At 34.9% G+C, this 23,696-nt stretch overlaps 1 protein-coding gene across 7 annotated transcripts in view; it reads left to right on the top strand.

Moving 5' to 3' along the window:
* LOC143257525 (protein slit-like) overlaps nt 1-23,696 on the top strand; it is a 305,134-nt gene that overhangs the window by 168,781 nt on the left and 112,657 nt on the right. For all 7 annotated transcript variants that reach the window (XM_076516317.1, XM_076516315.1, XM_076516313.1 and 4 more), the window contains 3 exons: nt 6,958-7,029; nt 8,329-8,400; nt 9,175-9,246. In XM_076516317.1, coding sequence (XP_076372432.1) covers nt 6,958-7,029; nt 8,329-8,400; nt 9,175-9,246 — 216 coding nt within the window. The remainder of the gene's footprint in view (nt 1-6,957; nt 7,030-8,328; nt 8,401-9,174; nt 9,247-23,696) is intronic.

Below are 23,696 nucleotides of genomic sequence, written 5' to 3'. Positions count from 1 at the left end.
ATACAGAGTAATACAGAAACTGTTACTTCAGCCTGGATGGACATCGGTAGTGCATGTTTATACCGACTAGATACAGAGTAATACAGAAACTATTTTTTTCAGCCTGGACATCGGTAGTACATGTTTACACCGACTAGATACAGAGTAATACAGAAACTATTTTTTTCAGCCTGGACATCGGTAGTACATGTTTACACCGACTAGATACAGAGTAATACAGAAACTATTTTTTTCAGCCTGGACATCGGTAGTACATGTTTACACCGACTAGATACAGAGTAATACAGAAACTATTACTTCAGCCTGGATGAACATCGGTAGTACATGTTTACACCGACAATATACAGAGTAATACAGAAACTATTACTTCAGCCTGGACATCGGTAGTGCATGTTTACACCGACTAGATACAGAGTAATACAGAAACTATTACTTCAGCCTGGATGGACATCGGTACTACATGTTTACACCGACTAGATACAGAGTAATACAGAAACTATTACTTCAGCCTGGACATCGGTAGTGCATGTTTACACCGACTAGATACAGAGTAATACAGAAACTATTACTTCAGCCTGGACATCGGTAGTACATGTTTACACCGACTAGATACAGAGTAATACAGAAACTATTACTTCAGCCTGGACATCGGTAGTGCATGTTTACACCGACTAGATACAGAGTAATACAGAAACTATTACTTCAGCCTGGATGGACATCGGTAGTGCATGTTTATACCGACTATATACAGAGTAATACAGAAACTATTTTTTCAGCCTGGACATCGGTAGTACATGTTTACACCGACTAGATACAGAGTAATACAGAAACTATTACTTCAGCCTGGACATCGGTAGTGCATGTTTACACCGACTACATACAGAGTAATACAGAAACTATTACTTCAGCCTGGACATCGGTAGACATCGGTACAGAGTAATACATGTTTACACCGACTAGATACAGAGTAATACAGAAACTATTACTTCAGCCTGGACATCGGTAGTGCATGTTTACACCGACTAGATACAGAGTAATACCGAAACTATTTTTTTCAGATTGGACATCGGTAGTACATGTTTACACCGACTAGATACAGAGTAATACAGAAACTAATTTTTTCAGCCTGGACATCGGTAGTATATGTTTACACCGACTAGATACAGAGTAATACAGAAACTATTACTTCAGCCTGGACATCGGTAGTACATGTTTACACCGACTAGATACAGAGTAATACAGAAACTATTACTTCAGCCTGGATGGACATCGGTAGTACATGTTAACACCGATTAGATACAGAGTAATACAGAAATTATTACTTCAGCCTGGATGGACATCGGCAGTACATGTTTACACCGACTAGATACAGAGTAATACAGAAACTATTACTTCAGCCTGGATATCGGTAGTGCATGTTTACACCGACTAGATACAGAGTAATACAGAAACTATTACTTCAGTTTGGATGGACATCGGTACTACATGTTTACCCCGAATAAATACAGAGTAATACAGAAACTATTACTTCAGCCTGGACATCGGCAGTACATGTTTACACCAACTAGATACAGAGTAATACAGAAACTATTACTTCAGCGTGGATGGACATCGGTAGTACATGTTTACACCGACTAGATACAGAGTAATACAGAAACTATTACTTCAGCCTGGATGGACATCGGCAGTACATGTTTACACCGACTAGATACAGAGTAATACAGAAACTATTACTTCAGCCTGGACATCGGTAGTACATGTTTACACCGACTAGATACAGAGTAATACAGAAACTATTACTTCAGCCTGGATGGACATCGGTAGTACATGTTTACACCGACTAGATACAGAGTAATACAGAAACTATTACTTCAGCCTGGACATCGGTAGTGCATGTTTACACCGACTAGATACAGAGTAATACAGAAACTATTACTTCAGCCTCATGATAGATACAGAGTAATACAGAAACTATTTTTTCAGACATCGGTAGTACATGTTTACACCGACTAGATACAGAGTAATACAGAAACTATTTCTTCAGCCTGGATGGACATCGGTAGTACATGTTTACACCGACTAGATACAGAGTAATACAGAAACTATTACTTCAGCCTGGACATCGGTAGTGCATGTTTACACCGACTAGATACAGAGTAATACAGAAACTATTACTTCAGCGTTGATGGACATCGGTAGTACATGTTTACACCGACTAGATACAGAGTAATACAGAAACTATTTCTTCAGCCTGGACATCGGTAGTGCATGTTTACACCGACTAGATACAGAGTAATACAGAAACTAATTCTTCAGCCTGGGTGGACATCGGTAGTACATGTTTACACCGACTAGATACAGAGTAATACAGAAACTATTACTTCAGCCTGGACATCGGTAGTGCATGTTTACACCGACTAGATACAGAGTAATACAGAAACTAATACTTTAGCCTGGACATCGGTAGTGCATGTTTACTTCGACTACATACAAAGTAATACCGAAACTATTTTTTTCAGCCTGGACATCGGTAGTACATGTTTACACCGACTAGATACAGAGTAATACAGAAACTAATTTTTTCAGCCTGGACATCGGTAGTATATGTTTACACCGACTAGATACAGAGTAATACAGAAACTATTACTTCAGCCTGGACATCGGTAGTGCATGTTTACACCAACTAGATACAGAGTAATACCAAAACTATTACTTCAGCCTGGATGGACATCGGTACTACATGTTTACACCGACTAGATACAGAGTAATACTGAAACTATTACTTCAGCCTGGACATGGTAGTGCATCTTTACACCAACTAGATACAGAGTAATACAGAACCTATTACTTCAGCCTGGACATCGGTAGTACATGTTTACACCGACTAGATACAGAGTAATACAGAAACTATTACTTCAGCCTGGACATCGGTAGTGCATGTTGACACCGACTAGATACATAGTAATACCGAAACTATTACATCAGCCTGGATGGACATCGGTACTACATGTTTACACCGACTATATACAGAGTAATACAGAAACTGTTTTTTTCAGCCTGGACATCGGTACTACATGTTTACACCGACTATATACAGAGTAATACAGAAACTATTACTTGAGCCTGGACATCGGTAATGCATGTTTACACCGACTACATACAGAGTAATACAGAAACTATTACTTCAGCCTGTTTTGACATCGGTAGTACATGTTTACACCGACTAGATACAGAGTAATACAGAAACTATTACTTCAGCCTGGACATCGGTAGTGCATGTTTACTTCGACTAGATACAAAGTAATACCGAAACTATTTTTTTCAGATTGGACATCGGTAGTACATGTTTACACCGACTAGATACAGAGTAATACAGAAACTAATTTTTTCAGCCTGGACATCGGTAGTATATGTTTACACCGACTAGATACAGAGTAATACAGAAACTATTACTTCAGCCTGGACATCGGCAGTACATGTTTACACCAACTAGATACAGAGTAATACAGAAACTATTACTTCAGCGTGGATGGACATCGGTAGTACATGTTAACACCGATTAGATACAGAGTAATACAGAAATTATTACTTCAGCCTGGATGGACATCGGCAGTACATGTTTACACCGACTAGATACAGAGTAATACAGAAACTATTACTTCAGCCTGGATATCGGTAGTGCATGTTTACACCGACTAGATACAGAGTAATACAGAAACTATTACTTCAGCGTGGATGGACATCGGTAGTACATGTTTACACCGACTAGATACAGAGTAATACAGAAACTATTACTTCAGCCTGGACATCGGTAGTACATGTTTACACCGACTAGATACAGAGTAATACAGAAACTATTACTTCAGCCTGGATGGACATCGGTAGTACATGTTTACACCGACTAGATACAGAGTAATACAGAAACTATTACTTCAGCCTGGATGGACATCGGTAGTACATGTTTACACCGACTAGATACAGAGTAATACAGAAACTATTACTTCAGCCTGGACATCGGTAGTGCATGTTTACACCGACTAGATACAGAGTAATACAGAAACTATTACTTCACACCGACTAGATACAGAGTAATACAGAAACTATTACTTCAGCCTGGATGAACATCGGTAGTACATGTTTACACCGACAATATACAGAGTAATACAGAAACTATTACTGGATATCGGTAGTACATGTTTACACCGACTAGATACAGAGTAATACAGAAACTATTACTTCAGCCTGGACATATCGGTAGTACATGTTTACACCGACTAGATACAGAGTAATACAGAAACTATTACTTCAGCCTGGACATCGGTAGTGCATGTTTACACCGACTAGATACAGAGTAATACAGAAACTATTACTTCAGCCTGGATGGACATCGGTACTACATGTTTACACCGACTAGATACAGAGTAATACAGAAACTATTACTTCAGCCTGGACATCGGTAGTGACTAGATACAGAGTAATACCAGACTAGTACATGTTTACACCGACTAGATACAGAGTAATACAGAAACTATTACTTCAGCCTGGACATCGGTAGTGCATGTTTACACCGACTAGATACAGAGTAATACAGAAACTATTACTTCAGCGTTGATGGACATCGGTAGTACATGTTTACACCGACTAGATACAGAGTAATACAGAAACTATTACTTCAGCCTGGACATCGGTAGTGCATGTTTACACCGACTAGATACAGAGTAATACAGAAACTAATTCTTCAGCCTGGGTGGACATCGGTAGTACATGTTTACACCGACTAGATACAGAGTAATACAGAAACTATTACTTCAGCCTGGACATCGGTAGTGCATGTTTACACCGACTAGATACAGAGTAATACAGAAACTATTACTTCAGCCTGGACATCGGTAGTACATGCTTACACCAACTAGATACAGAGTAATACAGAAACTATTTTTTTCAGCCTGGACATCGGTAGTACATGTTTACACCGACTAGATACAGAGTAATACAGAAACTATTACTTCAGCCTGGATGGACATCGGTACTACATGTTTACACCGACTAGATACAGAGTAATACAGAAACTATTACTTCAGCCTGGGTGGACATCGGTAGTACATGTTTACACCGACTCGATACAGAGTAATACAGAAACTATTACTTCAGCTTGGATGGATATCGGTAGTACATGTTTACACCGACTAGATACAGAGTAATACAGAAACTATTACTTCAGTCTGGACATCGGTAGTGCATGTTGACACCGACTAGATACAGAGTAATACAGAAACTATTATTTCAGCCTGGATGGACATCGGTATTACATGTTTACACCGACTAGATACAGAGTAATACAGAAAGTATTACTTCAGCCTGGACATCGGTAGTGCATGTTTACACCGACTAGATACAGAGTAATACAGAAACTATTACTTCAGCCTGGACATCGGCAGTACATGTTTACACCGACTAGATACAGAGTAATACAGAAACTATTACTTCAGCCTGGATGGACATCGGTAGTACATGTTTACACCGACTATATACAGAGTAATACAGAAACTATTACTTCAGCCTGGATGGACATCGGTAGTACATGTTTACTACATTTCTGAAAAGAAAAGAAAGAAAAAAATTAATAGGAAAATTCTAGGGTTTTATAACCCGCTTGATAAAACGAAGCAATAAAAATAGATTTTAATGTATATCATGTTTTACTAACTAGTCTTATCTACCCTAGTCTCTAATCTGTTAGCCAGTAAAAACAAAGACCAGTAAATCATTCTAACGATCTGTGTCTAATCACTTACTCGTTTTGTTATCTATTTACCAATATAATCGCTGTTGGAACATTACGTCCACTCAGTATCGTGGAGAGCTTTGAATTTAAACATAAAGTGTTCTGTTTGTTTTGTCGTTTCTGGTGCTTGTATCCCAAAGAGACACTGGTAATTGCTTACGCCCAATAGAGAACACCTCTGTAATCTGTATGATGTCTTCTGATATATTTGAAATGTGTCCGCCCCCGTGCGCAATTTTTGAAACTTAAAAGTAGCTCTTGCCATAAATATTTGCTAACTTAGCCATATCAGAATAAAAAAAGTTTAAAAACTTGTGTCGGTATAACTCGGAACTACATTCAACTCTTTCTTGGACAACACAAAAGCTCAAAAAGATTGGTTTAGTTTTTTCTAATTTCACACAAAGCTACACGGGGATTGTAACACTTTTGTTATTTACAATTAAAAATACGCGTGCGATACTTATCATTAATGAATTGTAAACAATACAGAATGATATAAGCCACCAACATATACACTTATGATGAACTGGGAAACTCAAAATATTGAATATAAAAGCAAGTGTATAACAAAGCTTTATCTTGAGAAGTCCAATAATACTGTAGACCTAGATAATGCCATTTACTGATTGTTGTATTTTTTAGTAACTATTATACATATTGGACAACAATAAAAATTATGTGAATGTTGGATGTACATTTCCAGTGCTCATGGAGAATTGTGTTAAATTGTAAAGTGTTTACCGTACTTGCATAAACATTTTCTTCGTTCATTACCCTAATGTGTTTTTTGGTTTTGAGTCGAACATAAAAAAATGATTAATTTTTCTTAGATTTTATTTTAAATTGTGGCAATTGATACGTTAGGCTCTCTATTACCACAAAAAAGAAAATCAGAATCGAGCTTTTTTATTAAACAACGGCAGGATTAGTTGTCATTCACGCCAAATGTGGATGTGTTTTCAATATAAGACTACAAGGGTGCACTGTTTTTGAGATTCTTCGTCAGCCTGTATGCTCTGAAGATGTTGCACAGAAACTGTAAATTACGAGTTATTCTCTGGGGAACGTACATAATTACGTGATTAAGACACTGTTTAGCACGTGGAGAACACGAGGCCGGTAAATTGTTTTCACTGATTAAATGATTTTTTTTCTTTTTTATTGTTTAGGAGATTAGAACAGAACCAAATCACCGAGATAGCACCAGGAGCGTTCTCCTTGTATCCAGGTTTAAGAAGAATGTAGGTATTTTACAGAAATATGTATAATATAAGCATACGGAAGATATATACCTAAAAGTAATTGGAATTGATACATTGTCTTTTACTAAATTTAATCTAATTAATATACATCTTTAACACTTATTATTGGTAGCCGTTCAGAAATTAGTTCGAGTCTCCAAACCTGGCTCGTCACATAATATCCCCCTCTCCCCGTGGATAAATCTCGTACTGCCCTTGAAATATATTTTTACTGGAAACAAAACGTGCACGTTGCTCTTTAAATGTATTTTTTCTGAAAACGAAACGCCCTTATTACCCGCTAACTATATTTATAGTGAAAACAAAACGTGCACGTTGGTCTTTAACTGTATTTTTGCTGGAAGCGAAACGTCCTTATCGCTATTTAACTGTATTTTTACTGGAAACGAAACGCCCTTATTGATATTTAACTGTATTTTTACTGGAAACGAAACGCCCTTATTGCCATCTAACTGTATTTTTACTGGAAACGAAACGCCCTTATTGCTATTTAATTGTATTTTTACTGGAAACGGCATTTTCTTTTAAACATAATTAATTGAATTAAGTGTCAATTAAACTATTTGATGCATAACCGTATTTCCTGTTATTTGTTGTTGTTTCATATCAGAGGTCATCTACAAAATTTGTGTGCCAGTTACAAAAATGTTTCATCACATTAGATGACACTATAGAATATCATGTAAACTATTTAAGTGAGGGGGTTATAATAATTTATTAACGAAGTTACAGTCGAAAAACTATATTTACTTTCTAGATAATAATAATATTATTATTTCAATCAGTATTTAGTTCTTGCAATTTCGTCAGAACTAGTAGTACTACAGAAATATGAAGTATCGTACTAAGTCTACATGAAGCCACAAAGATGAAAAGTTCACTGACATTAAAATGGTTTCTTTTAAAGTTATTATATTAAACATAAATTTCACGGAAAGTTAGACATATTGTTGTAACCAATGGATATTTAATCTTGTAGTTTTTAATTCCTTAAAAAATAATATTATTTTTTATCAAACAATTATTTAATAAAGCATTATGTTTTCTAACGGACTTGCCAAGTTAAATTGTTATTAATAGTGTTTCTTTCAACAACACGTAAAAAACTGTCTGACTTGCATATTGCACGAAAAACATTACGCGGAAACAAAAGAGTTTGACTAAGGTCGTTTTTTTTTTAAAGAAACAAGTAAAAATATAAATACAGGTTCAAGTTTATTGATTGATTTCCTGTCTTATAATAACCTGATTAATTAAAAACTAAACTGCTGCTTTCAGAGACCTCAGCAGCAACCAAATCGGTAAAATTGCCGGAAACGCCTTCCATGGTTTAAAGCACCTTACATCGCTGTAAGTTTGTGTTCATTTAAACATTGTTATGTAAAGTTGTGATGTACTGGATTGTTTAAGTCTGTGTCCATTTAAACATTGTTATGTTAGGTTGTGATGTACTGGATTGTTTAAGTCTGTGTCCATTTAAACATTGTTATGTTAGGTTGTGATGAACTGGATTGTTTAAGTGTGTGTCCATTTAAACATTGTTATGTTAGGTTGATGAACTGCATTGTTTACATCTGTGTCCATTTAAACATTGTTATGTTAACTGGATTTGATAGATCAAATCAACTGGATTCACGTGATGTATATATTTATATTCCTAATTTACTTATCCAGCATGATAGATCAAATCAACTGGATTCATGTGATGTATATATTTATATTCCTAATTTACTTGTCCAACATGATAGATCAAATCAACTGGATTCACGTGATGTATACTTTTATATTCCTAACTTCTTTACCTAACACGTTAAGTTATAACAAATTGAACGGTATTTGTTATAGAGTTAATAAATAATAATGCACCATTACCACTACGTGCTCTGAATATATTTCAGGAAAACGTTTCATTTATAAAGTTGAATATAAAATACTTATATTGTGTTATGTACATATAATAGAAATCTCCACCAGTTTTTATCACTGTGGCCAAATGATCACATATCAATCAGAATAATCCTCTTAGAACTAAGCTCACGATTCTTTCTGGTTCAGTTTAAATTTCAGATTAGAAGGATAACCCAGGGTACTTCTCAGAAACTGGTTTCTTTTTTATCTATCCAGGGTTTTGTACGGTAACAAAATAGCGGATCTCCCCAAGGGAACGTTCAAAGGACTGACGTCTTTGCAGTTACTGTAAGTTGACTGTCACGCCTACTAGACTCATAACTCTAAAATATAAGCCTAACTCTGGCAGCTTAGTGTAAAATTATGTCTTCTTTTTCTTTTCCTTTTTTTTTTAAATTCCAGTTCGGTTTTAGACATAAGCTAATCATGTCGAGAACGTTCGTGTGTGCATTTTAAATAGTTTTATCTATCTTTTTTATTTTTAAATTAATTCCTGAGTTAATCAATTGTAGCAATCAATCAATGATATTCTGTAAACTGTTGTAAGATTGTAATTGAAAATTATCGTTTGTTTTTCGTAGTAAGCAAACTGGTTAGAGAATTAAAGTTTGTGAAACTCTTTATTTTTTTTTAATTTCAGAAAATACTTCTTTGTGTATTATGTATTGACCTGAGAAAAAAAAAATTTAGGTCAAGACGAGTTTTCTCTTTTCCGTTTTCTAAGACGTATAATCCAAATCACATTTTGTTTATCGAAATTAAGAGAGAATTGAAGGAACGTAATACACCCTGGAATCCAAATGAGTAACTATGTGACTAAATCAGTATAACATTGATACGCTCTTTTACCCTAGGATAGTAACTATTTAATTAATTTAACGTAACAGTGATACACCCTATCACCCTAGGATAGCAATTACGTAACTAACTCAACACAACATTGTTACGCCCTTTCATCCTAGGATAGTAACTACGTAATTAACTCAACACTGATACGCCCTTTCGCCCTAGGATAGTAACTACACAATTAAATCAACATAACCTTGGTATGACCTTTCACTCTAGAATAGTAACTGCGTAATTAAATCAACATAACACTGGTATGTCCTATTGTTCTAGGACACTAACCACGTAATTAAATCAACATAACACTGGTATGTCTTATTGTCCTAGGACACTAACCACGTAATTAAATCAACATAACACTGGTATGTCTTATTGTTCTAGGACACAAACCTCGTAATTAAACCAACATAACACTGGTATGTCCTATTGTCCGAGGACACTAACCACGTAATTAAATCAACATAACACTGGTATGTCTTATTGTTCTAGGACACTAACCTCATAATTAAATCAACATAACATTGACACACCCTTTCGCCCTAGGATAGTAACTACACAATTAAATCAACATAACTTTGGTATGATCTTTCACTCTAGAATAGTAACTGCGTAATTAAATCAACATAACACTGGTATGTTCTATTGTTCTAGGACAGTAACCACGTAATTAAATCAACATAACACTGGTATGTCCTATTGTCCGAGGACACTAACCACATAATTAAATCAACATAACACTGGTATGTCTTATTGTCCGAGGACACTAACCACGTAATTAAATTAACATAATAGTGATACACCCCATTATCCGAGAACAGTAACTCGTAATTAAATATAATCCAATGACGTAAACATCTGGGATATTTCTGAAACGTTTGTTATTTGCCAGACAGTTCAGTAAGGTACCGAAAATCTTTACGTTATATTTGTTTTAGTCCCTTGAGTTGTAGTTTGGTTCTTAATGCTTTTCTCATTAGTTCTGCATCAGAAGAAGACAGAGCCGTGATCAATTACCCCTCTCTCTTTCTCTGTTTGTCGTGTTTTTATGTGTCTCTGTGTGTGTGTGTTTTCAATAGGGAACACGCTAGCGTTACACCCTACACCATCAAAAACCTTCTTGGCATCCACTAAGAATAATACACTGATTTTCGTTTGCAGAATGGTAATGGAAAGTTCTTGTGTTAACTCGAGTGGACGTGGATGGAACGTTTCCAAGTGAAATCCACAAATTAAGCACTCATGCGTAGACCCAAGAGTAAGTCACGTTCGGTAATACATCGACTGATATAGAACGCGTTGCTGTTCATGGATTTAAACTGGACTAATTATCGAGTAAGTGATTCAACAACGTTGAAGTTTTAGAGCTAACACTGCACTCTTGATATGCCTTGCTGACTTGAGTACTGCATTAATAAAGTTTTATGTCATATATTTCCGTGTATCACAAAAATTCCATGTTTCTTTAACAGAGCAGCTTTACAAGCAAAACCTGCAACTAGCCTTCTTCTGTTTGACCCTTGTCAAAAATTGAAAATCGAATATAAAATTAAGAATACTGTGGAATGTGTCCTTCACGGCCTATGTAAGAATTTAACTGAACAAATTAGCAAAAATGATGCTAACACTTTGTATAGATTGGATATGATTATTTTATTATCACAAGTCCAGTGTATTTAGTGCTATTTGTAATTCCCAGTCCAGTGCATTTAGTGCTATTTGTAAATCCCAGTCCAGTGTATTTAGTGCTATTTGTAATCCCCAGTCCAGTGTATTTAGTGCTATTTGTAATCCACAGTCCAGTGTATTTAGTGCTATTTGTAATCCACAGTCCAGTGTATTTAGTGCTGTTTTTTATTTTCACTCCAGTGTAATTAGTGCTAATCAATTATTATTTCTTGCGCATTCAAGGAGTTACAAATGTATTTATGGACTGCATAGTTAATTTAGGCCAGTTAAGACATAAGGCATGGGAAAAAAAAACATAGATAAATCCCAGAACATGCATATATACTATTACAGATCCATAGAAATATGTATGTGTGTATAAATGTGTAGTAGTGTGAGTGTGTACGTAAACTATTTATCTACGTATTTTCTCAAAATGTGTTGAAAAGTTTTTTTTTTTCAAAAAATATTGAAATCTGTTACAAGTTGTACAGGTTCGATCGCCAGGAATATTCTACCCACACAATTTGTTTGAAGGGTGAGATCTCCTTCTAGGGTATTAGTCCTTCTTTTCATTATCAACATTTCACTCATATCTTAGATGTCGACGCTGTAGTTTTTTGTTTTTTTCTTTACACAGACGTCCGGAAGGTATAGAATATGAAAGACCTTTAAAAGCCAAGTTAATTAGATTCTTACCGTTAAAGTCTGTTACAAAATTGATCGTCGTTTTTGATATTTCTGGAAAGATAAACTGTTATCAAGTGTTTAATCTACTAGTTGACTTACCCCTGAAGGTTAAACCACCCTTGGTAAAAAATATCCAGGGTGACAATGATAAGAGAACACAAGATTTATTACGATCACCTATATATGCGGATAAGTGCTACTAAACCTTTATATATATATATATCGTATAAATTGCGTACCACATATTTGTTGGATGTGGAAGTCTTAAATCGGCTACACAGCGCCCTCTCGTTTCTCATGTAGAGGAACAGAAAAAAAAAATACTTTTCCATTCATTTCATGTGTGCCCTTAGTGGGAATTTACTTCATTCATCAACGTACTAATGAGACTTATAATAAGTAAGAAATAACAATGAAATCAGAAAACACTCACACGTAAATACACGATATATTAAGCCTGACAAAAGTGGTGTAGACTTACTACAGGGACAAAGCTGCAAAACTAAGTGTCTGTTTATCTGAGTGATAGAGTAAAACACTTATTTTAGTTATTCTCGTAACAACTCCTTCAATTTTCCTTTTGTTTCTTTATTTCAAGAAATCATTAACCGTTGGGAACACTTTACCTGTTATTTACTCACAGACGAAACAAGCAAATAGTCCCCCGCTAGTACAGCGGAAAGTCTTCGGATTTACAACACTTCCCCCCTCGGTGAATTCAGTAGATAGCCCAATATGGCTTTACTATAAGAAAATACACACACATACATAAACAAGCAAATAAAGGAAAACAGATCAACCAATTTCTTCTCTAAAGTCCCGCCTCCTGGTGTGGGATAGCAGTAAGCTTAAGCATTATCATCGAGGCTTGTTCCTTGAAATATAAATCGATCTCGAAGATTCCAATCTGTTGTATTAACTCAATGCTCAGGATAATGAACAGGTGATAGTATAAACGTTTATTATAGCTGATTCCGTACGTGAAAGAACGTTTTTAAAAGGTTAAGGTGTGATAACTCTTGTTGTTGTTGCTTCTCACTTGAAAGTCGTATTGAAACAAAGTTTAACACCAGAACTTACAACATTATTTGATTTATAAGCCACTGAGGTAGACATTAAATGATGTTATGACGTACACAGATGTTAGCAGCTAATTTTAGTTTAAACCATGAAAACTGGTTAACTTCCGTGTGGCATCCGTAGTGTTAACACAGATAAATGTTGCCTATCATAAAATTCTTGATTACACTACGAAAACTTTCGAATGATATTTGTTAGTGGCAACACACAGATAAACACTGCCTATCACAGGTCCAGTGGTAACACACAGATAAACGCTACCTATCATAAGTCCAGTGGTAACACACATAAACGCTGCCTATAACATTTCTTCGGTGATTTTGCTGTTGGGTCGAGTACAGTATAAATTAGACAAACTAGCGGACAGAAATGTGTCTCAGGAAAATAATCTCTTTTGAAAAATATTTCGTTTTTCCTTAAGTGAGTGACGCACATTAACTTCAGTCAAGACAGAAATAAAGTAACAGGAATGGCAACATGTAGAGTTTATTCCTGTTGGCTTTATTTGGTAGAGTAAGCATCATCGTTTATCGACCAAGTCCTAAATCTTCGCTTTTATTGACAGAGATTCGTTGGGAAAAAACAAATCAATGTTTTTATCTACGCTAGTCTATTTATTTCTATCCTTCAGACTGTTCCTTTTTTCAAACAGAAGAAAATGTCAGTTTTATCTTTTAGATTGTTTCTATTTTAAAACAGAAGAGAATGTCAGTTTTATCCCTTAGATTGTTTCTATTTTAAAACAGAAGAGAATGTCACTTTAATCCTTCATATTGTTTCTATTTTAAAACAGAAGAGAATGTCAGTTTTATACTTTTTAAAACAGATTGTTTTATCCTTCAGATTGTTTCTATTTTAAACAGAAGAGAATGTCAGTTTTATCTTTTAGATTGTTTCTATTTTAAAACAGATGTCAGTTTCTTAGATTGTTTCTAAAACAGAAGAAGAGAATGTCACTTTAATCCTTCATATTGTTTCTATTTTAAAACAGAAGAGAATGTCAGTTTTATCCTTTAGATTGTTTCTATTGTTAAACAGAAGAGAATGTCAGTTTTATCCTTCAGATTGTTTCTATTGTTAAACAGAAGAGAATGTCAGTTTTATCCTTCAGATTGTTTCAATTGTTAAACAGAAGAGAATGTCAGTTTTATCCTTCAGATTGTTTCTATTGTTAAACAGAAGAGAATGTCAGTTTTATCCTTCAGATTGTTTCTATTTTAAAACAGAAGAGAATGTCAGTTTTATCCTTCAGGTTGAAACAGAAGAGAATGTCAGTTTTATCCTTCAGATTGTTTCTATTTTAAAACAGAAGAGAATATCAGTTTTATCCTTCAGATTGTTTCTATTTTAAAACAGAAGAGAATGTCAGTTTTATCCTTCAGGTTGTTTCTATTTTAAAAAAAAAAAAGAATGTCAGTTTTATCCTTCAGATTGTTTCTATTTTAAAACAGAAGAGAATATCAGTTTTATCCTTCAGATTGTTTCTATTTTAAAACAGAAGAGAATGTCAGTTTTATCCTTCAGATTGTTTCTATTGTTAAACAGAAGGCATGTTTTCTTTTAAAAGTAAATACAAAGTTACACAATTAGACATTTTGCTGTGCAACTGGGGGGAAGTGAGTTTTATTCAATTTCTGATTTCTTTCACCATCACAATTTCCTTGATAGATATTGTCACTTGATGGATATTGTTACTTGATAGATATTGTCACTTGATGGATATTGTTACTTGATAGATATTGTTACTTCTGGTTTTAGTTTAGCAGTCTGTAATTCTAGATATAATCTTATGGCCAATCAAACTAAATATATATATATATATAACATAATTTTAGGTATATGCCGTTTTTCACAGTATAAACAATTATATTTGAAAACTTTCCAAAGTACATCATGAAACTACTTTATGCAAATTTAAAATCCAACTATGGAGATGATACTGTATTTGACACTATACATCTGCTTAGACGAAAATCATCAGTATTAAGAAACCATGTTTTTTATTTATTTTCGTTAGCTTGTTCACCACACTTTGCAGACGGTCCCGAAAATGGTACAGCGGGAGAAATCTAGATATGTGGGTGTTTCGCAACAATGGTGTTAATTTCAAACAAAGATACCAAGCTGATCCAATCAGACACGATCATTTACTGAGACATTTCTTTCAATATAAATTCGACCCCGTGGTGACTTTAATATACATTGGCTGGAGCCATTCTCAATAACAAGATTGCTGGATTCGTCTCTCTGTCTACTTGAATTTCATAGGGATCGTGATAAGACTTTTGGGCAATGTACGAGTAACACAAATTATGTTTTAGTACTGGTTAATATTGGTGGGTTACGTCTTATTTTTTTTAAATTCTGTATAGCTGTATGCAGTAAAATATATACGCGGCTGGTCCAGTTTAATAATGTCTAATGTCTAAAACCAAATCAGTGTCTCAAGACACCAACGAAGGATTCTAGGTTTCTTGAGTAAAAAGTTGTTTTTTTCGATTAACTTGTAATAATTTTTAATACTCTTCAAGAATCTACTTTTAATAAACACTGCTTAATTTCTGTCTTATCCTGAACCAGGATTGTATGTTAGAAGAGTATGTAATTCAATATAGACTGGTTATTTATTTGTATTTTTTTTTCTGTCGGGCAAATTCAAATTGTTTTAGAGCAAAGCCACATTGGATTATGTTCAGTGTCGCCCGTGGGGAATCGAAGCCCATATTTTCGGGCGAATTCAAATTGTTTTAGAGCAAAGCCACATTGGGTTATGTGCAGTGTCGCCCGTGGGGAATCGAATCCCAAATTTTAGCGTTGTAAATCCATAAATTTAGTGCTGCCGTACCAGATGGTGGGTTGCAAATTCAAAGAGTTATTTCACGTCGTGAAAGTTGCTCTCTGAGCTAAATGTTAACTGTCAAGTTACTGACTTGTTTGTATACCGTTCACTGTCGGTAGAGTCCACATATGAGTCATATCGACTAATTTGTCTTTTCTAATTTACGTGTACACTAAACTGTAGAAAAACTGACCCGAAACCAGTAGGTGATATTGCTGATTTATTATGTAAGATATATACAGGATCGTGGTTGTAATTACAGTGATTACAGCAATATTATTTATATACAGGGTGTTCGGAAAGTCTCTGTGCAGTTTTGTAATCATATGTCTATTCAGTCTATTTCAAGCCAGCAATGATTGCGGTGTTTAGAAACAAAATAAGAAGGATCCAAGCCTGTATTGATGCCAACGGGGGTCACTTTCAACATTGTTTATAATTGTCATTTATATTTACCTCCTGTATTCTATATTGAAACATATCTGTTAATAAATATATAAGGGCACAATGACTTTCCGAACACCCTGTATTTATGGACTCGTGTGTAAATAACAAAGTTATGGACCCGCAACGAGTTTCTTGTATAAGTATTTTAAAATAATATTTAAAAGCTGATAAGTTTCATAAATTTCATTACTTATTCTAAGGTTATGAGTAGTCTCACATGTTTTTCTGATTATATCTTTCAGTTACTTTCTATTATTTTGACAGTTAGCATTATATTCACGGCAAATACCAGATAGCAGTAATAATATTAAAGATGGCGCCAGAAAAAAAAAAGTTAACTGCGCCAGCGCTACCCATAAAACACCGAATAAGTTACCACTCAGTATAAGTTAATAGTTTTGTTTTTCCTCCTTTCTCTTTATTTGCATTTTTCTAGAGGTTTGTTGGTATCTGTAGGTGTTCTCGGGTTATCGGTCGTAACGAAAACTATTGATATGTAAATGATGACGGAGAGGACTCACTGGACTTAATCCACTAAGTTCGAATTAGTGTTATTCAAATCTGCAAAATCATTCCCGTAGTTTTCAGCGTTTTTGTCTTCCCCTTTTTTTTAAGATACCAAAGATGGAAGGTCTCGCAACAGAATAGTACCATTATAATGATAACTAGGACTTTTAGAAAGTCACAGTATTTAGTTTGTTTGTTTTTAAGTCATGGTACTTAGTTTGTTCTTACTTGGCCCTCACTGGTTGGTTTGTTGACAATAAATTAAGAATCTTCTCACAACGTCATACTTGTTCTAATGGAAAAAAAGTGAATGTATCAGTTATTTTTACTCTTATCTAGAGGAATATAAAGTGAATGCATCAGTTATTTTTACTCTTATCTAGAGGAATACAAAGTGAATGCATCAGTTATTTTTACTCTTATCTAGAGGAATACAAAGTGAATGTATCAGTTATTTTTACTCTTATCTAGAGGAAGACAGGTTGTTTTTTTGTAGCACTGTCTTTATCAGGAAAGATATAATTATTGTTATTATTATCTGCTTTATCAGGAGGGATACAGCAGGTTTGATCAGTACATACTTCTCTTATCAGGAGGGATACAGTAGGTTTGATCAGTACATACTTCTCTTACCAGGAGGAATATAGTGGTTTTTACTGCTTTTTGTTTAACAGAAAAAATATACTAATGTTTATTAACAACTGTCGTGAAAAGGAAAACAGTAGCCTTTCTTGATACTTTCTTCATAAGAGGGGGAATACATTTTTTTATTGATACTTCCTTTATAAGGAGGAATAAAATAGTGGTTATTGATGCTTCCTTTATCAGGAGGAACACAACAGTTTTTATTGATACTTCTTTATCAAGAGGAACATATTAAACCATTGTATCATCACAACAAAGGAACATATTAAGCCATTGTATCTTCACAACAAAGAAACATATTATACCATTGTATCATCACAACAAAGGATCATATTAAACCATTATATCATCACAAGAAAGGAACATATTAAATCATTGTATCATCACAACAAAGGAACATTAAACCATTGTATCATCACAAGAAAGGAACGTTAAACCATTGTATCATCACAAGAAAGGAACGTTAAACCATTGTATCATCACAAGAAAGGGACATATTAAACCGTTGTATCATCACAACATACCACTCGGCATGACTGTCCACATATTTGAATTGTAAGTAACATCTTGAATCAAAATCTAAAGCTCTAATTGAGTATGAAGTTTGAGATCCTTAATATAACCATTCTTTAAGCTGTATTTACTATAGGTACTTTCATATGGCCCCTGAAATAATTCTATTTAAGGAGTAAACAAAACCAAACTTAAAAGTAACAATTATTTTTATTTCTTGCTCTTGAAATTCATATATCATGCTGTGTTGTAGCTTGTAGAGTGCATAATTCGACTCACGATTTGTGGCACGCGCACGTTTCACTGACAGCAAAATAATGCAGATTGGAAATTTAAGCAACTCCTATGTGACGTCATTTCAGTGTCTACTGACTCAGTGACTGACAGACAATACATTACTGCATGTGTGGTGTGAGTGGTTAAAGCAGGTGACCTCTCTAGGCGATGTTCGCCACCCTCTCGGAGAAATAAATTGATAATGTATTGATGAAGATTGAGGAAAAAGTTTTAGAGACAAAGAAACTAAGACATCATCTTCAAAGTTTTTAACTAGATCGTATTGAACGTGCTTTTTCAGAATGATGTAGTTGGCTCTAATTCGTATAACTTGAAACACGTGACAGAATTATGATAGGAATATCTCGTAGTTTTTGTTTGTTCAATGGTAAGCCTACAATATTACAACGCTAAAAATTGAGTTTCAATAACCTTAGTAGACATTACAGAGATAACCTATTGTGTAGATTTACGCTTAACTACAAGTAAACAAAAATAACAGTAAAAAAAATGTACAGAAATCGTTTCTGTGAAAATCTAATTTTACGTTTAAAACAGTTTTAAATAAAATTATAGATATTAAAATTTAAAGAAAAAGGTCCAATCAACTAAATTTAATATTTGGCTTCCTTACGAGTTCCAGATCAGTGGAAGGCAAGACTGAATAGCAGATTTAGAATTTATTGACAAATGTATATACGTACAAAACCATCAGGTGAACTCAGGTTTAAGAGTTGAAGGCTAATGCTGTCAAAGTGATTTATGTTTCGAAATCTTTACAACCGTACCGAATAGAAGAGCTTGATTTGAAAGCTTAAGGGCGAAGGAATCTCCACTGTAATCTCGGAATAGCGTTGACACACATAGCACTAATTACTACTGCGCGTTTATCCCCCCCTCCCCCCCATTACCTACCGCCACAAGAACCGAGGGACTCATTGGAAATTTTGAAAATATCATGAAGACGTTTCGCAGCAACAGTGATGATAAAACTAAAATCAAATACACGGAACAACATGGTGGGATCATATACGTTTTAACATTTCGTATTTGTATTGCTGTAATTGTTTCACGGTTTCAGTTTCAGTTTTAAGTAAAGATACAGTATATTAGATGCTCATCTAGATCCAGGCAGAGAGTGAAATAAGGCTTATGGCCTCCGGTGAACAGTGACTAGGAAAATTATAGTTGCGTGTGCGTGATGTATAGTATAAAAATATAGATTGCATGTACATATGTATATACGTATATAAAAAAAGGTTTATAAACATTACAGCCTGGCTTTCAAGACAGTCACGCTAGATGCACTTAGTAAAAGGTCTTGAGCTGAAGCCGAAATGAACCATTACTTCTTTTATGACCAGTTTCAGAAAAAAATTTGGAATGATTTTGCAATTATTCAATTGACCTCGAGTATTTCTTGTTATATAAGTTATTAGGATTGCTTAGTTTTACTAGTATAAATTCTTGTTTTTTTTTAAACTCGTAAAAATGTATTAAATATTTTAAAAGTCATGCAATCAAATTATATATATGTATACACGTGTGAAAAATAAATTACCCAGAGAGAAATAAATGTATATACACCAAACACGCTTGCCTTTTCAGCCGTGGGGGCTTTATAAAGTGACGGTCAATCCCACTATTCATTGGTAAAAGAGTAGCCCAAGAGTTGGTGGTGGGTGGTGATGACTAACTGCCTTCCCTATAGTCTTACACTTTTAAATTAGGGACGGCTAGCCCAGATAACCCTCGTGTAGCTTTGTGTGAAATTCTAAACAAACAAACAGACCTGTTATTTTTAGCCATTAGGTTTTAAAGAAAATAACTTTAAAGCTCTTCATAGCTTGAAGCTCCTATCCTCAGTGGCGCAGCAGCATATGCACGGACTTAAAATGTTAGACATTGATTTTCGATACCTGTGGTGGGCAAACCACAGATTGTTCCTTATGTAACTTTGGGCTTAAATAGAAACAAACAAATCGAAGCTTCTCGTTATTTTACAAACATTGTAGAGTAAAATATTTCACGATCTTTAGACGCACGAAGTTTGATTTGAGTGTAATAAAAACACATAAAGTATCTCTGTTTGATTTTCTTAGTTTTTAGTGTTATATGCATGGTTAAACACACTTTATGTCCTTCCGGTGGGACAGCGGTACGTTTACGGACTTAAAACTCCATAATCCGAAATTTGATTCCCTGCTGCGACCACAACAGAGAGCCGAATTGTGGTTTTGCTCGACTCGCAATCTGAAGGTCTCAGTATCTTATCCCCCTCCACACCAAACATGCCTTTCTAGCCATGGGGGGGGGTTATAATGTTTCGGTTAATCTCACTATTTGTTGGTAAAAGAGTAGCCCAAGAGTTTGCGGCGATGACTACCTTCCTTCCTTCTAGTTTTGCACTGATAAATCAGGGACGGCTAGCGCAGATAATCCTCGTGTAACTTTGCGCGAAATTCAAAAACAAACGATATGTTCACAATCAATTGACTCCCCAGGTATGTCGGAATAAGGGTAACCATGAGCACCGGTTAATTCTCCATGAATTATAGAAAGAATGCTGTTTTCTATGGCCATACAGCGCAGGATTCGTATTTGATGTATGTCATACGTTCTCGTCTCTTTAATTAGAATTCGTTTTTACTTTACTGTGCACTTCTTAAAGTTTCTCGTTACTATAATGACCTGGGGCAATTGTAAGGGTGAAGAAGAAATTAATTTCAACTTTCTTCACTAAGTTTCTGAGTTCATATCACATTATGATCTGTTCCCCATTTCATTTCGTAAGATTCAAGTATGTTTTCGCTTCGTCTAATATCTTAGCACACATTTACATCCTAAATACGATGTATTATAGCCTTTCTTCTCTCTAGTGTATCTCGTGGTTTACGATTTTCTGCAAGAATTAGAATTTTGTGAATTATCATATAAACAGTTGGTTGAGATGAGTTTATTTACAGCCTCCGATACGTGTACTAATTCTCTTAACATTTACAATGGTAGTAGTAAGTATATGTGTTACAGGAAGCTGTTTAGATGGTAATATAGCATTATACATATGTACTTATCTTCCCTTGCTCTGAGATTCTACAGATGTACTAATCTTCCCTTGCCTCTGGGTTTCTACAGATGTACTTATCTACCCTTGCTCTGAGATTTTACAGATGTACTAATCTTCCCTTGCCTCTGGGTTTCTACAGATGTACTTATCTACCCTTGCTCTGAGATTCTACAGATGTACTAATCTTCCCTTGCCTCTGGGTTTCTACAGATGTACTTATCTACCCTTGCTCTGAGATTCTACAGATGTACTAATCTTCCCTTGCCTCTGGGTTTCTACAGATGTACTTATCTACCCTTGCCTCGGGCTTTCTGCAAATGTACTTATCTTTCCTTGCCTCGAGATTTCTACAGACGTACTTATCTTCCCTTGCTTCGAGATTTCTATAGATGTACTATCTTCCATTGCCTCGGGCTTTCAACCTTTTTACTATTGCACCGTTGAACATTCTTCCTCGGAAGAGGCTACACCCGTGAGACGGCTGGTATGGGTATTAAAATAAAGAGACTACATCCATAAGACAGCTGGTATGGGTATTAAAGTAAAGAGGCTACATCCTTAAGACGTATGGAATTGGTACTAAAATAAAGAGACTACATTTGTAAGACAACTGGTATGGGTATTAAAATAAAGAGGCTACATCCATAAGACAGCTGGTATGGGTATTAAAGTAAAGAGGCTACATCCATAAGACAGCTGGAATGGGTATTAAAATAAAGAGGCTACATCCATAAGACAGCTGGTATGGGTATTAAAGTAAAGAGGCTACATCCATAAGACAGCTGGAATGGGTATTAAAATAAAGAGGCTACACTCATAAGTTATTGTAGGTATTGCACTGTTGAGTGAACAAGAACAGAATATAGCGGGGCCTTCGGGCGATATACGTTTACCCCTTCTCCTCCTCTATACATTTATGTTTATTTGCATAATTAGTTTATGTATCATGTACGTTCACAGTTTCCTAAAATAATGTTCTCCGAAACGAATTTTGTAAATATTCGCGTCAGACGCTGCAGGACTTGGTCGCATCTTCTCATACTGAATTATCTTTTATTAATTGCTTCCGTTCAGATCAAAAACAGAAATAAACAAAAGTCACAAATATAAGAATGTATTGTTTTGTTAGTTGGACACTAGCGTTGTTGTTGTCAGAAAGTAATCTACGTTCCAAATGCAATTACCATTTTTTGTCTCACCCTATATATCTCCTATTACTAACGCAAACACTGGGTGATTACTTCTTCATTTATAACAGTAAAATATAAAAATACCAAGAGTTTTCCTGTTTCATGACTTACTTCGAAGCTTCACTCGGATCATTTATTTAAGATCATTTATTTAAAATGATAAGGTTGAGCGAACAACAAAGTAGTAGAAATATTGTTTGTGAAGACACTATTTATAATTGATGTCTTTCCATATTTAAATAGAACTCTATGTGATTAGTTTATTTTACTAACCCTTGGATTATCAACATTAAAAGAAGTTTACATGTTATAATTTATTTTACTAATTCTTGGATACCAAACATTTCAATAGTTTACGTGCTGTAATTTCTTCTACTGACCCCTGGATACCCAACATTCAAGTAGTTTACATGCTATAGCTCTTCTACTGACCTTTGGATACCAAACATTCAAGTAGTTTACATGCTGTAATTTATTCTGTTGATCCTTGGATACCCAACATTCACCTAGGTTACGCGCTGTACTTTCTTCTACTAACCTTTGGATACCCACCATTCAAGTAGTTCACGTGCTGTAATTTTTTCTACTGACCCTTGGATAACGAGCATTAAAAGTAGTTTCCGTGCTGTAACTTATTTTATTAACCATTGGATACCCAACATTCAAGTAGTTTTCATGCTGTAGTTTCCCCTACTTGTCATAGGATAAAAAACATTCAAGTAGTTTACATACTGTAGTTCTTTCTACTGACCTTTGGTTACCAAACATTTAAGTACTTTACATGCTGTAGTTTCTTCTACTTACCATTAGATAACAAATATTCAAGTAGTTTACATGCTGTAATTTATTCTACTGATCCCTGGATACCCAACATTCTAGTAGTTTACATGCTGTAGTTTCTTCTACTGACCTTTGGATATCAAACATTTACGTAGTTTTCATGCTGTAGTTTCTTCTAGTTACCAATGGATAA

This window comes from Tachypleus tridentatus, chromosome 7 (assembly GCF_004210375.1).
Source record: "Tachypleus tridentatus isolate NWPU-2018 chromosome 7, ASM421037v1, whole genome shotgun sequence".
Classification (NCBI taxonomy): domain Eukaryota; kingdom Metazoa; phylum Arthropoda; class Merostomata; order Xiphosura; family Limulidae; genus Tachypleus; species Tachypleus tridentatus.
This window is presented reverse-complemented; position numbering and strand designations above follow the sequence as displayed.